At 46.4% G+C, this 19,310-nt stretch overlaps 1 protein-coding gene across 1 annotated transcript in view; it reads right to left on the bottom strand.

Annotated features, from left to right (window-relative positions):
* The window catches only part of LOC144684317 (mast/stem cell growth factor receptor kita-like), an 86,718-nt gene extending 68,733 nt beyond the window's left edge, over positions 1-17,985 (bottom strand). The window contains exons 1-2 of the mRNA XM_078547951.1: positions 17,878-17,985; positions 17,666-17,758 (exon numbers count right to left, since the gene is read on the bottom strand). Coding sequence (XP_078404077.1) covers positions 17,666-17,717 — 52 coding nt within the window. The 5' untranslated portion in view covers positions 17,718-17,758; positions 17,878-17,985. The remainder of the gene's footprint in view (positions 1-17,665; positions 17,759-17,877) is intronic.
* Positions 17,986-19,310: the final 1,325 nt, after the last annotated feature.

Below are 19,310 nucleotides of genomic sequence, written 5' to 3'. Positions count from 1 at the left end.
CAGACCTGCTGAGTTTTTCCAGGTATTTTTGTTTTTGGTTATGTTAGTATGTTGCTCTAACAGGACGAGGGAAGGTTTGGTTTGGTTTGGTTTGGTTTGCTTCCAGATTCTACTGGCATGCACCCAAATCATTCCAGAATAAAATATTGAGATTGGTTCAATTGGAACGAGCACCATCTCAAATGTATAATCGACCAACTCCTATTACCAATATTGTGCCCAATCCTATCTCCATCTGACAACATAAACAGTATATTAGTTGACCGACAGCTCTAAAAACAGACACAGTAAACTTTGCATTTGTACATTACAATAATTAGACTAGACATAGGTGTAGAACACTTTGAGAGCTCCATGATCGTGAAAAGCACTTTATAAATGCAAGTCTTACTTTTTTTCAATCGCAGGCCACAGATTCAATCTCTCACATCACTGGATTACAAACTCAGATAAGCTCCTGAATGGAACCAGACATTCTGGTACACTGTTCCAGTTCTTGCCTCATCAACGTTAAATACGTCATTTAATTTTCTTATCTAAAAGCTGTGTCTCAGCAACAGTCTATCTGCTTATTGCCTGTAGGCATGATTCCAGCCATGAACGTCAACATCAGAAGTTCCAGTCCAAGTAGTTTCTTCCAGTTGGAAATGTCCACTACTTTTAATGTTCCTGGTCAAAAGTGGCAACATGTGATTAGTAATATAATCTACCCTCGAAAAATGTTCAAGTACAACACAGATTCATTAAGATTCTGTCTGCTTTGAGGGAATATTATATGAAGAAAGGCTGAAAATTGTTCTTTCTTCAGTTAGAAATATCCAGATTACAGGGCAATATGGCAAAAGTGCTTAAATTAGGAAATAATGGAACAGGTTGGACAGAAGCAGGTTGATTCATGTTGTTGAAGGGTCAAGAATGACAAGATTAAATGTAAGAGATTTAGAACAAAGGGCAGGAGAAACTTAATTGCACACAGTTGTAAGACTGTGGAATTCACTTCCAAGATTAGTGGTTCAGGCAGGAACCATGTCAACTTTCAAGATTAGATTAGATAGATGTTATGGCTACGTGAGGAGGCGTCAAAATGACTACCCTAGTTTACCACTAACCGTAAAAGGTGTTTTTGTGAATTTAGTGTGACGGTATTCAGTCAATATTTATGCTTAACCATTTACATGTTGATTGCAAAGAAACAAGTCTGGCAGACTTTCTTGAGATTAAAACAGATGGGTTAGTTTTTATTGAGTTAAAAACTCACCCAAATAAAGATATAAAACATGTTTAAAAAGGTAAACTCGCATCTTGACCTTCGCAACCTACATTCACACACACAAAAGCGTGCAAAATTTACAAGTTATATTATTGGTAGTTACTTTCGTAGCCAAATTAAACTTCAATGCTGAAAGGTAAAAAACTTGAGAGTTCACGTTTTATGAGTCCTTTGCTGGTATCTGTGGCTGCAGCAGAAATTTTTCACAGTGATCTTGAAGTTCCAGGAGTGGAGTTGAAACCCGGAGACAATTTCTTTTTAAAACATAATCTGTCTTTTCCAAAAAGTCGATGATCTTTGCAGCTGAGGTTCCTTTCGATGAAAAATTCTCCATCTCTGTGCTAGGTTTTTAACTTTATTAGAGATAGGGCCTTGACCTGAGGGAGAAGAATATTGCTGCCCACTGGCAGATTTTTCTGGACTGCTGTTTAGTGCAATAGCTAGTCAGAGCCAGAAAGTATAGACGGTTCTGGGCAATTGTGCACCAATTTAGAGAGCTGTGCTTGCCAAATCTGTCCCGGGCCCAGTATGGGGAGGGAAAGGGCCTGTCCATTCTGTGTTAGTTGTGCCCAGCATGGTGTTCAGGGCGTGGTCTGTCCCTCACACAGGTCGCTCCTTGGGGTTGTTGGATTGGTATTGGGATGGAGATGGCACAGTCACAGTCAGGGAAGGCATCTACAGCCTTTCGATGGGGAACAGGTAATACAGTGTGGTGGGGGGGAAGCACTCAATGGCCTCTTAGGGAGATCTCGGCATGTCACTTGCATAGGGCCTCAAGATGGGGAGGGGTCAGGTCGACATGGGGCTTTGGGACATCAACATCAAACAGTTCAGGGGGGACAGGGGTATCAACAACAATCAGGATGGGATCCAGGATTAGAAGGGGAGGAAGGAGAGTGATCAGAGGGAGGGAAACCTGCACATTATGCTCTTCCAGCACGATGGGAGGAACTTCAATGCTGATAGGGGGGTGGTGGTTGGTAGCTGGTCTCATCATAAAACCTGAGTGCCACCATTTTGCAAGCTGATCCAATGAAACAGTGCAAAAGTAAGCTATGAAATAAATCACCAGGGGAGGGATCTAAGGGCTTGTGAGAGGAGTCAAATACTGCACTTTTGGGCCGAGTGAAGGGGCACCCTACTAATTAGCACTTTACCAAATGGAGATCACTGCACAGCTGAGACATGTTGGGAAGACTCAAATGCCAATTGAAGAATTCATGGTGCGTATTCCAGCGAGACTCCATTCCACCCTGAGGTCAGGTTTTGATTGTGTTCCAATGACCATTTGTCCCTCCAACAGGAAAGCATAACCCTCAGAAGGATCCAACTGTAAAGGGACAACAGTCAAACTGCATATGCCTAATCCCAAAGACGTCCACACCTCAGAGCTGACAGGTCCAGGCTTCGCACGCTATCTCATTACATCCGTGCAAAGTCTTTACTTTAGCTCAAGTATGAACTTTAGTCTAATCCAAAAGAGTCAGTCTGACTTCGACTGTCAGCGCCTGGCTGCATTCATTCAGATCCAACCCCCTTTCTGAAAGTGCTATCATGCCTTGGGCCTTTGGGGGTGGGGGGGAGGGGTGGTGGGGGGGCGGAGTGTGGTGGGGGGGCAGTGTGGCGGGGCGGGGTGGGGCGGAGTGGGGGGACGAGTATGGCCGGGTGGGGAGGCCCTTCCATTGATGCTCAAGGCTATGCTATAGATGCAAGGGACGATCTGGGGATGGAATACCTGGAATGAGGGCTATCCGTGGGCTTCACAGTGACTAACTAGCTTGAGACTGGAAGGTGATCATTGCAGGGTTATGTTAAGTCATGTATCTGTTCAATGTTTCCGCAGAGCCGAGCAGGATAAGAGAATAATGCAGCAAAAAACGTTGCCTTTTTCCTGGCAGTCAGGAAATGGAGGAGAAGAAAGGGCCTGTCGCTGTCAGGCAGGGCAAAAGGAAGCAACTCACCCTGAGGAACATGGGTCAGTGTGGGCCCCATGAAGACCCAGAAGCTAAGGCTGAAGACCCATTCAACTGAGGCATTTGGCTCAACCAGGGGTGTACTGAAGAGACTTCTCATACCTACAGATGAGTGAGAGATGGTGGCGTAGATGCCTTCACTTGTCAAGGGATGTGGTGGCTCACATCTGCAACATTCTTTGGGACGATCTGACTCTGCAGGGACTGGGAGGCCAGCCATTACCAGTGGCTCTAAAAGTGACCACTGCACTGAACCTTTTTGGTGAGTGGCTCATTCCAGGGTTCCACTGGGGACCTCTGCAGCACATCCCAAGCTGCTGCTCATAAATGCGAGACATTACTCTTGCCCTATTCAGTAAGACACACAATTACATCCAGTTTTCCCTTGTCGAAACCAGCCAGGCTGCCAGAACAGCGGGGTTAACAATGATCTCTGACTTCCCACAGGTGCAGGGTGCCATCGGCTACACATGTGGGTTTTAAGAGCTCCCTGGCATCAGCCACTACATCAATAGAAAATGCTTCCATTCTCTCAACGTACCCTAGTCTGTAATCACCAAAAGCAGATTATGCAGGTCTGTGCCCTGGGAGATCCCATGACTCTGTCATCTTGAGCCACTCGCAGGTGCCAGAGACCACTGAGGGCCCTCGGCACATCCAGAGTTGGTTCTTCAGTGATAAAGGCTACCCGCAAAAGATGTCGCTAATGAGGCCCGTTAGGCGGCCACAAAGTGCTTCAGAGAATAGGTACAATGTGTCTCATTCCTCGACATGCTCCTTGATTGAGCAGACCATTGGCATGTTGCAGATGTGTTTCAGATGTCCGGACCAGTCAAGCAGCAATCTCCAGAACTCCCCCCAGAGGGTATCCCACATCATCGCGGCTTGCTGCGAGCTCCACAACCTGGCATTACAAAGGGGGGTGACTTGCCAGATCAAGAGATGGAGGAGCTGCGCTTCTCCGATGAGGAGGACGTCAAGAGGGCTGAGCTCAATGAGGGTGAGGAAGCTGGGGCTCCAGAGTAGGAGGCCATAGCGCAGGCCAGAGTGGCAGCCATGCCCGTGAGATGCTTATAGCCACAAGGTTCCAGGACGATGAAGACGACTAGCTCACGCAAGCCTCTTTCACCTGTGCCCTCCATGCTGCCATGACAGTAACACCTTCGTTGCTATCCTCAGCACCTCAATCAAGGACATCAATTTCCGAATGAGTAGAACGAGTGGGGAGTTGGTGGCCTACCTGGTGGTATTTTCACTGGACTTGCACTCCAGATACCCAGGGTAATGCACTGGGGATCCAGGTTTGAAACCCACCACAGCAGATGATGAAATTTGAGTTCAATAAAAAATCTGGAATTAAAATTCTGATGATGACCATGAAACCATTGTCAATTGTCGTAAAATCCCACCTGGTTCACTAATGCCCTTTAGGGAAGGAAATCTGCCATCCCTACCTGGCTTGACCCACATGTGACTCCAGACCCACAGCAATGTGGTTAACTCCTAAATACAAGGGCAATTTGGGATGGGCAATAAATGCTGGCCTAGCCAACAATGCCCACATTCAATGAATTTAAAAAACGTGTATTGTTTCCCTGTATATATTTTTAACTGAGCAGCAGCTTTCTGTCCAAACTCAATAGCTGGGTACCTTCTCTGAGGTATGGTTGACTCTTAAATACCCTCTGAAATGACCCAACAAGCCACTCAGTTCTGAAGGGCAATTAGGGATGGCCAATAAATGCTGGTCCAGCCAGTGATGCCCACATCCCATGAACAAATTAAAAAAAAAATCTTGCGTGACAATGGCTTCATCCTTGGAATGCTAGGCTGCCTCTGGAGCATGGCACTGCCCTGTATGGGATAATAACTCCACCAGCGTGCATTGTAGACAGAGCATGGTGCAGTGTCTTCTAGCATCTCACAAACATTCCACTGCCTATGGCAGCCTTCAAAAGGCAGGAGCAGCACTTCAATCCTCACTGCACTTGTAGCAGTATGCCTGAAGTGTTGCTAGGCACTTCAAGGAGGACAATCATCACTTGTTGGTTCTTGCTTTGATGCCTGAGATCTAACCTGACTCCGGACTGCAGCATCTCTCCACAGGCTATCCCTCATGCAAGATTAATGTTTAGGCCTTGTCATCATACTGAGTCTACAGCATGAGGTCGTTCTTTAAGATCTGTCACTCTCAGTCATGGATGCAGCTTCTGAGTCAGATTTTGTGTGCACAGAGAGAGCTTCAGCAGTAGCATCGTCTGATCAGTGACAATCACTCATGACCCTGCCTTCATCTAGAGTATCCCAACTTCCCGTGCAGCCTAGGCTTTGCGTCCGTGGGCCTGAGAATGCAGACACTGTATCTAACCATTAATTAGCTAATTTATTGAAAATAAAGAGCACACATCAAATGTTAATAGAGTTTCGCTCTGATTCCATTTCAGCCCTCCACGTTTTCATTCCAGAAATCTCAGATGTCCACATGGAAACCAGGCACACAGCTGGCATTCTCGCAATCAGCTAACCTTGTCAACTGCCCGTCGGGGAGCTGGCTCAGAGATTTGGGCAAACCACACTAGCCAAACATTCAGGCCCAGAGCAGCATCGTCCCAGGTAACAGTCCAGCATCTGGGGTCTTAACACACATCCCTGATCTCGCGTAGTTGTTGCCGTCTAGCAAACATTTGAGGAGTCATCAAGTGTTAGCTAGGTCAATAGCTCTGCAATATGCAGGTGGACCAATAGGAACTACTATAGGGCTGATGTCTAGGTGTAAACATGGACATGACATAATTCTGCAGGCCACAGGAGTGCATAAGATCCTCCAATATTGGTAGGTATGTAACCCACACTCAAACCTGACAGTCATTACATGGAGGCCATTGAAAAATGCAGCAAGTGAGGTTGACTGCAATGCAGCTTGCCAGTAAAACCTATAAGATCTACATTGACCATTCTTCAGTGCAGAAGCATCAGGTGAATAAACCAGACTGCGACATCTATACTCATGAGGCCACAAAATATGATCCTCTGACTCAAGTCTCAGATAGGCATTGCCCAACCACCATTTTGCTGGAGCCAGGGGTCTTGCTCATGTCCCTGATGTGCACAGAAAGGCGATGCACTGTAATGAGCTGGTGTGAGACACCATATACCTGAAGCAAACGATGGGAGATATGTGAGGAGGGTCAGCGTCTGCTACACTTGTATGACCTCAGAACATCAGATAGAAAAGCCATTCACCAGATGGGAAGTTCACAGAACCAAAATATATTTACATATGGGCAAAGGATATACAGTTTGTGAACACCGTGCCACCTTTGTGCTCTCAAAATTTCTTATTTTCTCTTACCTACTGCTATGTCTAGGTGCATCCCTGACATCCACAGCAGAGGTGGAGACAGCCTGCTGATTGCTAGGCTCTGTTGTCTGTGCTGACCTTGACGGGTGTCCTCTGTGGGGCCGAGTCCTGGATGGCCCCAGCCGGCTAAGGGTCTCCTGCTGTCAGCCAGGTACACCCTCCTCGGCCTGAGGAGCTGGAGTTGATTAGGTCACAGGCAGACTAGAATTGGAGCGGCTGGAGAGCCCTGGAGTGTCCTGGGTGGATGGCCCCAGGGTGTCCAGCTGATGCTCCTCCTCCCTGTAGGTGCCCGAGGGCCCCTCCCTGACTCCTTGAGGAGAAGGGGCTCCTGGAGCGAGATCGCGCTGCCCCGTCCTCCTCTCGCCTAGCCACTGCTAGAATGTTCTCATGGATGAAGCGATGATGTGCTCGTCCTCGCCCATTTCCGGCTGAAGCTGCTGGACCAAGGCCTCCATGGCAGTTGCCACCCTTCCGACGTTGACCTCAATGCACTGGCATGTTGGTGCCAAGACAGCAGACTGAACATGGACAGGCTCCTCAACCCTTTTTCCAATCGGCCCCTAACAATACTGCCTGATGTGCCCCTGCCTGTCTTTGCAGCTCCACCATCTCTCTAAGGGCCAAGTCCAGAGGCTAGTCATCAGACTCGGATTCAGCAGAATTCTGGCCCGAGTGTCAGTGAACTTGGCTGTCACTAACTCCAACTGCTGTGGACCAGAATCTATGCTGTGCTAACCAGATGGTGACCCCAAGCCTGTTCTAAAATTAGGTCCCACCCGAGGTGTGTGTCTCTGCGATGGTGGAGGGTGCAGGTGAATGACTCTATACCTAGTGGATCCTCGGAATTCTCATCCGAGGTGGTCCGGGGGCTGGGGCTGATGAGTTGGCCAGGGGTGTGTCTCCTCCTTTTCTTGCTGGTGGCTGCAATAGAGAGGAGAGGTAATTAATGATTGGCTGGATAGTCACCTACATTAAAGAGCACTCGGTTTTGGAACGTTACGAAGACGAGTGGATGGGGCCTCATTAGCTTGTTGGGGGGGTGAAGATTCTGCCTTCGGCACAAGCACAGTCCTGGTCCTCACCAGACAGCTCTGCTGCCTGCTCTTCAAAGGGGCTGAGTGGCCTGAGCTCCGGCAACTCCTGTCCGGTCAGGGATCTCTTTCTCATGTTGTGAGTGATCTTTTCCTGTATAATGACAGATGGACAGATTGTGATCAGGAGGGATGCAAAATCAGATGATAAGCATGCCTGTCTGCTATAGGTGCTGAGTGGACCTATGTAAAGACTGAAGACATGACTTCTGCAAGATGTGACAAAAGATGAAGAGGTAAATGTGTGTGTGAGAGAATCAGTGATGATGTCCCTTGTGCTGGTAGTGTATGAGATCCCCGTGGACTGTAACACTGTGAATGCCTGATGACCTTATGAGAGTCTGAGTAGAGATGGAGGAGAAGTTTGACTTACCCTGGCCAAGAAGATGAGATAATTTTTCCTTTTTCTGCAGTAGATAGCGGCCCTTTTCTGGACTGCGCTGGCACAAACCGCACTGGCAACCTCCTCCCAAGCCTTGGTAGTGAAGTTGGTGGACATCCGGCTCTCACCACGGGGGTAAACGACCTCGCACCAGCCCTCGACTGAGTGGAGGATTGCAGCCAGTGCCTTGTCGCTGAGCTTCGGTGCACAGCGTTTGTCTCTTCTCAGGCCCATTACTCACCACTACATTTTCTGTGCTGCAGAGAGAATGTGTGTGCAGGCGCCATTTAAATATGACACCTGGAAATATGAGCCGATAAGGTAATGGCTGTGCAGACGAATCCCAGCCTGCCCCGCCACAAGACATGGCATGCTGCACATTTATGCACATATAATGAGCTAAAAAGTGAACGATCCGGCATGACAACCCGCCAAATCGGCGGGAGCCATCCCGCCTTTCCCACCCGCCACCGCACTTAGTCTCCGGAGTGGAACATCCCACCCTCTGTCTCCACTTGAGATGTAGCCTTATAGAAATGCTAATGTGAGGCCCAGTACAGTTTTGAGTAAATCCTTTTGAAGGAGTTCTTGACATCAGCAGGTGTGAAATTCCATGAGGGCGCCATGACATGTCTGAATTGGGACTTTCCAGAACACTGGCCAAACTGCAACATCAGACATCAGATGATTTGTGTCAGCCATCTTAAGGCAGTGTCTTTTCTTGCTTTATAAAAGTCCGTCCCAATAGCACTGTGGGCATACCTACACTAAATGGACTGCAGCGGCTCAAGTAGGAAACTCATAACCACTTACCGTTCTCAAGGGTAATTAGGTTTGGGCAATAAATGCTGGCCTAGCTAGGACTGCTCACATGGCAAGAACAAATAAAAAAATACAAAATATCTGAACACATGCAAGGATTTAGAATGTCTACACAGCCGTTATACACACCGTACTGTGCATGGATCTATTCTCCATCAGTCCCAGTCACTGAACCGCTTGAAATGTTGGATGTCATCAATCAGGTGGTTCTCATTCACATTGGATTGAAAAACCCGTCCCAGGCCAACTTCGATAAGACTGCAGCCTTAAGAAATGAAATGCAGCACTTCAACCCTCCTAAAATTTACTGGATTACTTTGAAATTTGATAAGTCTTACAAACAAGCGCAGGGATTACAATGTGCAATTAACCAGTGCCCATCACTTTCAATGAAGGCAGTATGCAAACTTCATGCTGCCTGTTTAAGTAAATGATCGCAGCATATAGTCAGCACTAAGCAAGCTGTTGAGTGGCTGCATGCAAAAAATCATGGGAGGCTAGCACAAGTACAAGCTTCGCTGCACTATTTAATGCCAGTCTACACGTCTTAAAGGGGAGGTACACTAAAACATGTGTTTGAAGTCATTCTTTCGGTGAGTTCCCCTGAAAAAGAGACAAGATGCCACAGCATAGCTGACAATGGCTCCAAATTTCTCTGAGGCAGCACTGAAAGCCTTAGTGAAGGGGGTGTTCAGGAAAAGAGAGGTTCTCAAACCACAGAGATCCAAGACACCCTCCAGACAGACACTGTGAAGACAGTAGGAGCAGAAAGCCATCACAGTCAATCCCAAGGGCCTGGGTGGAGTGGTGCAAGATGCTCAATGTCCTCACACAAGTGGTCAATGCACCTTCAAATGCAATGTCCTTACAACTGAACCATTAGTCTCACACTCCCCTTCACTTACCTACCAACGATCTCTACCAATCATGGCTCATACCCCATACTCATAGCTTCACCTCACCCTCACACCATCTAGCACTGCTGCAAGTCTCACACCCACATCACAGAGCTTGCACACACTGTCGGCTATTTAACCATGACAGCCACATCACCCAAACAGATTGCACCACACTCACTGACACACTTCCCTCTCTCTTACAGGACTAGGTGGCACACAACCAGAGGTAGCTGGTGGGGGTAGACATGGCTCCAAGCCCTCACCCAAATGAAGGATATGGTTTTCACCAGTATTGCAGCAGCCACAACTGAGGCTGTAGCCAGTGATGGAACTGAAAACATTAAAGTATACACTGCTTGGTTCCCATCCCCTCTCCCTTCACCACAAACCTATGCTTGTACATTTCTCCTTTCAGACACTCAAGAATTGTCACCAGACCAGGGACTGGTGCAGAAGCAAAATGTGGAAGAGAAAGGAAAAACTGGTGATGACGAAACACCGTCACTCAGTCTTCCAGCCACCAGCTCATATTCTGACACTGCATGTACTTTAGACAGTAGATTGGAATCCACGTGATGAGACACTGGGAAAGGTGGCATGCAGCCAGGGTGGAGAGTATGGGTGGCAGAGGTGTTAATTTGCAGGACCACAAGGTTCACACTTTATCATTGTGTTGTTGGGTTGGGAGTAGTTTCAATCACTCCCAAAGACTGCCAAATGCAAATATTCTAACTTTATTGTAACATATTTAGTTATGAGAACCCTTCCACCAGCTTCTTTCCATGCTGCTTTCTGCTAGACTCTCTCAGATCACATGAGTATATGTCACTTCCTTCTATAACATCACAAACTGTTACAGTTCACCCTTTGTGTGACTTTGTCTAACATACTCCATTATACAACACACACAGGTTTTGCTGCTGAGAACTCGGTTGAGGACATGGATGGAAGAATAGTTATGAAAACAGGAATGCTTGATGCATTGGCAGGGCTGCTAGAATGCTTGCTGTCATGGTCCAGGAACATGGAGGAATGTGGCTTTGCACTGAGCTTGGAGCCTATATGTAGTGGCTAACTCCATCACAACACTTGTAGACCCAACCATGATGCTGCGTCTGATGGCTGATGTCTCACTTTCCTTTGCAGCACAACCAGAAACCACTCAATGTCTGAGTGCAGCTGTGGAAGCTCCAACAGGAGAAATTTGTTAAAACTTCATTCATGGGATGTGTGCGTTGCTGGCTAGGCCAGCATTTATTGCCCATCCTTTTTTTAAATGAGTCAATTACATTGCTGTGGGTCTGGGGTCACATCTAGGCCAGGACAGCAGATTTCCTAATCTAAAGGGCATTAGTGAACCAAATGGGTTTTTACCACAATCGTTTCATGGTCATCATCAGACCTTTAATTCCAGGTTTTTATTAAGCTAAATTTCACTGTCTGCTGTGGCAGGATTCAAACCCAGGTCCCCAGAGAATTACCCAGAGTCTCTGGAATACTAATCTAGTGACAAAACACTTTGCCTTATCCTCCCCCATACAAATTCAATTGCTGCCATGAATTGCTCAGACTGCTGCCATCATGGCTGTGGATGTGGTCAGTGGGGTTTTCAGGGTCTCACAGCAGTCCAGCAATCTGTAATCCAACAGATTACGAGGATTGCAAGAAAATGGCATTGGACCCATGGAACATGAATCTGCTGACCTCTCTCAAGATGACAGCATTCGTCCTCCCGCCACTGCCACTCTGCGAGTGCCCTTGCTGCTGGTTCTTAGACTGCTGCCGGCCAAGCCTAGGGCCAGAGTTGCTTCATGTTATCCTCCAAAGCCATCTGCAAACTACCACCTAAAAGTCAGCAGCCTTCACCAGCTATGCTGCGGCCACTGGGGTAGCACTGTGTAGGAGCATCAGGCCAGGGAAAGGCACAGAAAGGCAGGTAGTAAGGGAATACACAAGGATGATTAGTTGAATTTTATATGGAATATTAGATGGCTTGACTGATAAAATTGATATGGGGTGTTCATTGTGTGGTGGTTTTTAATTTAACATTGTGACCAAGAGGATGTTGCGATGGTCGGTAACAGAGGGAAGGTAAGGTGTGAGACAGTTGGTGAATGCAGAGTTGGGGTTGTGCTCAGTGGAACCACAGCCAGATGAACTGATCACAGTCAGTCTGGCCAGAAAGCGACTGTATTGGTTGCTAAATTCCTTCCTTCTCCTCTTCTTCCTCTTCCTCCTCAGCTGGTGTGTACCTGGTGGGAAGGGCCCATTATATTGAGGTCATGTGAGATTCAGGAGACCATGACAAATCATGACATGCACGCCGAAGAGTACTGTAGGACTCCATCAGTGTGGTACAGGCAGCAGGAGCATTGTTAAGAACCCCAATGGTCTGCTCGATCAAATTGTGAGTGACACCATGGCTCCAGGTTGTGCAACAGAGTCATGGGCTGAGTGGTCAGCAGATAGCCTTCATCACCCAGTAGTCATCGTCTGGTTTTGTGTGCTGGTTCAAATGCAAATGATACAGCGGACTGGTTCAAAATGAAGACAGAATTCATCTATATGATGCACTGAAATTGGTGGCACACCAGTTGGACTTTGAAGGAATGAATCCCCACGCAGTTTCATCCCTGAGTTTATATGCGGCAGCTGCAAAGTGAAGTTTGCACAGTCAATGGCATCCTGCAATGTGAAGCAGCCTGTTCTCCTGGGAATGCTGTCTGCTCACTCTGCCAGCTTCCCTCTTGAAAGAGGGAATACAATGTATTCTGCCTCCTTTGCATACAGGGCCACAGTGATCTCCCTTACAGTGAATGGCAAGCTGCAAGATGTTAGGGATGTAATTTGCTCCAACATGGAAGGAGCTTGGCACAAAGAAGTTAAAGGCTAAGATCGCTTCTACAGTCAACAGCCACTAGTAATGTTGTTCTTGCCCTGCTCTGAGACTCCAGGTCTGTCTACAACAGAGCAGCTTCAGCAACCACCTCTTTACTGAAACGGATACAGCACAAACACACTGATCTTCACTGAGGATTGGATAGAAGAAATGTTCCCTGGAAACCCTGGGGTTTGATCACAGTGACCATCCCAGAGTCCAGGGTGGGATGGTGAGAGACCTCAGTGTGGGAGATCAGCATTGTTTGGGGTGAGGGTGCAAAGGAAGAGGATTAGAGATCTTAATGGGGTATGGGGGGAGGGGGGTGGTCAGAGACCTGAGGGGTAGATTAGCAAAGAAGATCAGAGGCTAGATGGGGCATGGGGGAGTAAATCAGAGGCCTAAGGGCAAGGTTGGAGGTCTGGAGAGCTTGGTATCTCTGGTGGGATTGGAGGCCTTAGGGGGAGGATTAGGTCAGGGGCTGCCCGGTTGTATGGGTTGTTTAGGTAAACATGCTGGATCCAGAAGGTAGGTGTAAAGGTGCTCACCTCCTGGAGCCAGCAAGTTCTTGTCTAGATGTGGCTGCTGGATGTTCTGAGGCTCAGGAAACCTGACCAACAACAAATAAAATTGAGAAGCTAATTGACAATTGCCAACCTGCATCCTTGGAGCGGACGGGTCACTCACCCATCTTCCCACCATCATTAAAACTAGGAGTGAACATGTTGGAGTTGGATTAGAGTCAGAATTCTGATTTTTGAGACTAAAAGACCAAAACCTGACACAAACCCATCCTTTTGTTGGTTAAAATTCCCTCCCTCAATGCTTGTGAAGAGGCCAAGGATGTTTTCTCCATTAACTGTGCTCTATCAATGCAGTTTATTGTTGTTAATGAAACTGCTTATGGAGGACTAAATGTGGCCCAGGTAAAATTGGATATGAAAACTGAGCTAGGGAAGATTGAAGTCTGAGAAGCCTAATCAAGAAAATTATTTATTTTCGATGTCCATCATTGGAAAGTTATACTTTATCTTTGATGCCTTTGCCATGTTCCCTGCAAGTAAAGGAACAGGTCTGTCCTGATGGGTACGTGTGATACTGAAAACCAGATGACTGGGCTTTATGGTGGGGACAGGGAAAACCTGTGCTCATTAAAGTGATAGATGTTAATGTTGTGGAATGGTAGAAATTTCAGAACAGTAAAGGGTCAGTCACCCAGATCATGTCCATGCCAGAGCTAGCTTTCCTGCAGGATCTATCTACTTGCATTGCATTTTTCCTTCCCTTTCCTCATATTCATTAGTAGTTTCCTTCTTCAAGTGTTCACCTAATTTCTTTGTAAATGTTGTTACTGATTTATCTTCATCTGTCACTCGTGATAATGTATTTCACCCCATAATAGCTTCTCCTCTGAAGAGAATCTTCCTGCCTTCTCTGTTTTATCTCCAGTACTAAATGCTGAATTTACGCCAATTTGATGCCAATTAATCAGCCTGCGGAAATAATTTTTCACCATTTACCCTTTTATAATTGTAGACCTCCATAAGTTCTCCCTTTAACCTTCTCTGCCCTAGTGAATGGAACATGTTTCTATCTTTCATACTATCAATTACAATTGCTCCTAGGTGAGGTGCAGTATGAATTTGTCAATGCAGAATAAATCTCCTTACCCTCTTTCCTGATCATGAAAATTCATTCCAAGCTCTGAAGGACACTTTTGCAATGTTCCCAGCCCAGGCCATCTTTTGGCCTCTTTAAGGAAATGTGCCAACATTTGGTTGTCTTGCCCACTCAGACACAGATTCACCTTGGCCAAACATTAACATCACCAAAGTTCAAGAGAGTCGGGGGGCAGAGGTGAGTATGGTGGCCATTACCAAGGAGAAGGTGCTAGGAAAACTGAAAGGTCTGAAGGTGGATAAATCACCTGGGCCAGATGGATTACACCCCAGAGTTCTGAAGGAGATAGCTGAAGAGGCATTAGTGGTGATCTTTCAGGAATCACTGGAGTCAGGGAGGGTCCCAGAGGACTGGAAAATTGCTAATGTAACCCTCCTGTTTAAGAAGGGAGTGAGGCAAAAGACAGGAAATTACAGGCCGATTAGCCTGACCTCGGTCACTGGTAAGATTTTAGAGTCCATTATTAAGGATGAGATTTCAGAATACTTGGAAGTGCATGATGAAATAGGGCAAAGTCAGCATGGTTTCATCAAGGGGAGGTCATGCCTGACAAGTCTGTTAGAATTCTTTGAGGAGGTAATGAGTAGGTTAGAAAAAGGAGAGCCAATGGATGTTATCTACTTGGACTTCCAGAAGGCCTTTGACACGGTGCCGCACAGGAGGCTGCTCAGTAAGATAAGAGCCCATGGTGTTAGAGGCAAGGTACTAGCATGGATAGAAGATTGGCTGTCTGGCAGGAGGCAGAGAGTGGGGATAAGGGGGTCCTTCTCAGGATGGCGGCTGATGACTAGTGGAGTTCCGCAGGGGTCAGTGTTGGGACCACAACTTTTCACTTTATACATTAATGATCTAGATGAAGGAACTGAGGGCATCCTGGCTAAGTTTGCAGATGATACAAAGATAGGTGGAGGGACAGGAAATATTGAGGAGGCGGGGAGGCTGCAGAAAGATTTGGACAGGTTAGGAGAATGGGCAAAGAAGTGGCAGATGGAATACAACGTAGGGAAGTGTGAGGTCATGCACTTTGGTAGGAAGAATAGAGGCATAGACTATTGTCTAAATGGGGAGAGACTTCAGAAATCTGGAGTGCAAAGGGAATTGGGAGTCCTAGTCTAGGATTCTCTTAAGGTTAACTTGCAGGTTGAGTCGGTAGTTAGGAAGGCAAATGCAATGTTGGCATTTATTTCGAGAGGACTAGAATATAAAAGCAGGGATGTGCTGCTGAGGCTTTATAAGGCTCTGGTCAGACCACATTTAGAATATTGTGAGCAATTTTGGGCTCCGTATCTCAGGAAGGATGTGCTGGCCCTGGAGAGGGTCCAGAGGAGGTTCACGAGAATGATCCCAGGAATGAAAGGCTTAACATATGAGGAATGTTTGAGGACTCTGGGTCTATACTCGATGGAGTTTAGAAGGATGAGGGGGGATCTGATTGAAACTTACAGAATACTGAAAGGCCTGGATAGAGTGGATGTGGGGAAGATGTTTCCATTAGTAGGAGAGACTAGGGCCCGGGGGCACAGCCTCAGAGTAGAGGGAAGACCTTTTAGAAAGAGATGAGGAGAAACTTCTTTAGCCAGAGAGTGGTGAATCTATGGAATTCATTGCCACAGAAGGCTGTGGGGGCCAGGTCATTGAGTGTATTTAAGACCGAGATAGATAGGTTCTTGATTGGTAAGGGGATCAAAGGTTACGGGGAGAAGGCAGGAGAATGGGGTTGAAAAACTTATCAGCCGTGATTGAATGGCGGAGCAGACTCGATGGGCCGAATGGCCTAATTTCTGCTCCTATGTCTTATGGTTTTATGATCTATTAAATGGGACCCTGACAGGCAGCAAAAAAGCGACCAGACTTTGAAACCACCTACACGAGCTGGACTGACGCCTAGGAGGGATAGTGTCATCACTCACTGTGCCCAATGCTCAACTAACTTGCATAGAACCCAAAATCAAGTTGGTGGAAATATGAAATAAAGATAGAAAATGCTGAATAAAAACTCAACAGGTCAGGCGAAGAGAAAACCTAAACTCTGTTTCCATGTCCACAGATGCTGCCTGCAGATGGCTTATTATTCCTTAAAAACCAAGTCAGCAGAAAGCACCAAAAAGATTGTAAGATAATATATATACGCAACCAAACAACAGCAACTTACAACGTAACGTTATATATCAATAGTTCACTATGAAGCATAGAATAGATGCGTTTAGAAACGCGAGGGAGAAAGGAATAAGTAGAAGGATATGCTGATATGATAAGATGAAGAGCGGTTGGAGGTGGCTACTGTGAAGCATAGACACCAGCATGAACTGTACATTCAATGTAGAGCTTTCACTAACACGCCTAGAGCCAGGGGAATCTCTGCTGTAACTGCTATTTGTAATATCAAACTGGTGTAAGCGGTTGTTCGTGATGCCGGCGAAACAGGTCCAGTGCAGCCTGCCGGCGGGAGCTCCCCTCGCAAGGCTCCTCATCTCAGCTCAGATGTCAAAACGCAGCACCTGCAAGCTTAAACCCACCGGAATTTACCGACCAAACAAGCTGCAAACGCACTCCTTTCCTAAACATCACCCAACTGCCGCAAGGCTCCCCTGTTTCCTTGATTATCAAAAGGCAACAAACTTCAATCACTGCCGACAGCTTCCTCTATGTGTTTGTCACCTCTGTTTTCCGCATGATTCATTCTGTATCTAATGTCCCGCTTTCTTTTTCTCTTTTTGCACCGGGTATTCTATCCACTTTACTTCAGCAACTTCAAGTGCTTTATTTCGAAATATCCCTGCAACATCAGAATGATCAGAGATGCATCAAAAGCACAATTCTCCCCAGTCCCTGAGTGCGTCTGTTTGATAAAAAAAGATCCGCAGTAACTTCTCAGCGAAAACTATGTCCAGCTTTCGGCACAGCCTGCAATAAACTCCGGAAAGCTCTTGCGATGACATGATGCAGACAGAGGCAGGATTGGAAATGGTCAGAGTTAGGGGTAGTCAATGCGAGATGGACAGGGATGGTCGGGGACATTAGATTCAAAGAGCACAATCTGCAGACGATTCTCAAATCACTGTTAAAAGCTAACCCAAAGTGTGTTACCTAAAAGTAACTGCAACAAACTTGTTCAAATGTCAAAGGCAAGAACCCCTGTTAACTTCTATGGTCGCCATGTGGGGGTTCGTTTATCTGGACCTCCGCTACTTTCATTGCTCTCCAACTAAAACACGTCCGTCTCAAACAATCAAAGGGTAGGGAAACTTTTCACTAAAAAAAATTAAATTGCTCAATAATTCCGAAAGTAAGAAACAATCGCCTCTTTACCTTGATGCACAATCAGAACGAGCAGTAGAGCAGGAGCCCAGTTTTGATCCATGTTAGCCGGAGCCCGAATGAATCTCTATTCCATTGAATCACCTTTTTTTTTTGTAAAAATATACTTTATTCATAAAATATCTTCAATCACATTCAAAACCATTTCAAAAACAACATTACAAGGGTACAATCCAGGTTAAACTTTTACAAAATTGAATCACCTGCTGGAGTTAAACGCGGAGCTCGGCGACCTCGCTAAATCCCAGCCGCGCACCCTTCTGATCCGCCTGGGTCTACCCACACCAGTTTTACATTGTGGTGCCTCTGACGCGCTTCCCCCTTTCTCCCTAACTCTAACTGGAGCAACACATCGTTCGTTGACTCTGACACTATTGTTTTTGTTGCTGTAGATGTATTTGCATAACCGCCTCGCAGCGTTAACAATCCCTTAAAAATTGTTTTGAACTTGACTATTTAACATAAGTTCTTCATACGGAGGATGGTCAGGTGGAACGGGTTCCCAGATAGAATAATATTGACAAAATTCTAGAATTATTTAAGATCCAGTTGGATATATATATATGGATATAATACTCGGCGGATTTCCGAGTATTTCTGGATGGAGGTGTTAAGGTTACTTGTAGGAAACAACAATGGTTTGCATTTACACAATGCCTTTTCAGTGCAAGTTATCCCAGGCACTTTGCACGAACTACGTGACCGGTTTATCATTCCTTTCCTCCTCATTTCCGTAACTAACGTTTTTGAAAAATATACAAAATCATTTCTGAATCTCCATCGCAAAAAGTGCAATCAGATTCAACTTTTACACATGGATCACGAGGTGCATCAATACAATCAATGAATATTACAATCATTTCAATATGGTCATTACAGACAATCAGACTGTGCATTGGATTGGAGTTATCGACATACATCATGTTGCATTCTGAGATGCTTCAATACAATTATAATACAATTAGTATTTAATGCATACATTCATTGTGAGCCCTACAGCCCGAGGGGTCGATACAATTCCCAGCCCCTTGGCGCACTATGGCAGAAAGGTCTCAGACAGCGACCTTTCCCCATCGCACCTTTGCAGCAGCTGCCCCAAGCTTTAGTGCTTCCCTCAGCACGTAGTCCTGCATCTTAGAATGTGCCAGTCTGCAACACTCGGTCGGGGACAACACTTTGCACTGGAAGGCCTACAAGTTTCGGGCAGACCAAAAAGCGTCTTTGACCGAGTTGATGATCCTCCAGCTGCAGCTGATGTTTGTCTTGGTGTGAGTCCCTGGGAACAGCCTATAGAGCACAGAGTCCTGTGTCACAGAACTGCTCCAGATGAACCTTGACAGAAACCACTGCATCTCTCTCCAGACCTTCTTTGCAAAGGCACATTCCACAAGGAGGTGAACAACGGCCTCGTCCCCACCACAGCCACCTCGAGGGCAATGTGCAGAGTGGGTGAGACTCCTGGCATGTTTGAAGGATCTGACGGGCAGGGCCTTTCTCACCACCAGCCAAGCTACATCTTGATGCTTGTTGGAAAGTTCTGGCGATGAATCATTCTGCCAAATGACTTTGACAGTCTGCTCGGGAACCATTCCACAGGATCCATCTTTTCCCACAGGGCCTCTAAGATGTTACACGC

The sequence above is a fragment of the Cetorhinus maximus genome, chromosome 1 (assembly GCF_964194155.1).
Source record: "Cetorhinus maximus chromosome 1, sCetMax3.hap1.1, whole genome shotgun sequence".
Taxonomy (NCBI): domain Eukaryota; kingdom Metazoa; phylum Chordata; class Chondrichthyes; order Lamniformes; family Cetorhinidae; genus Cetorhinus; species Cetorhinus maximus.
Note: the sequence above shows the minus strand (reverse complement) of the source record. Positions and strands in the feature narration are given on the sequence as shown.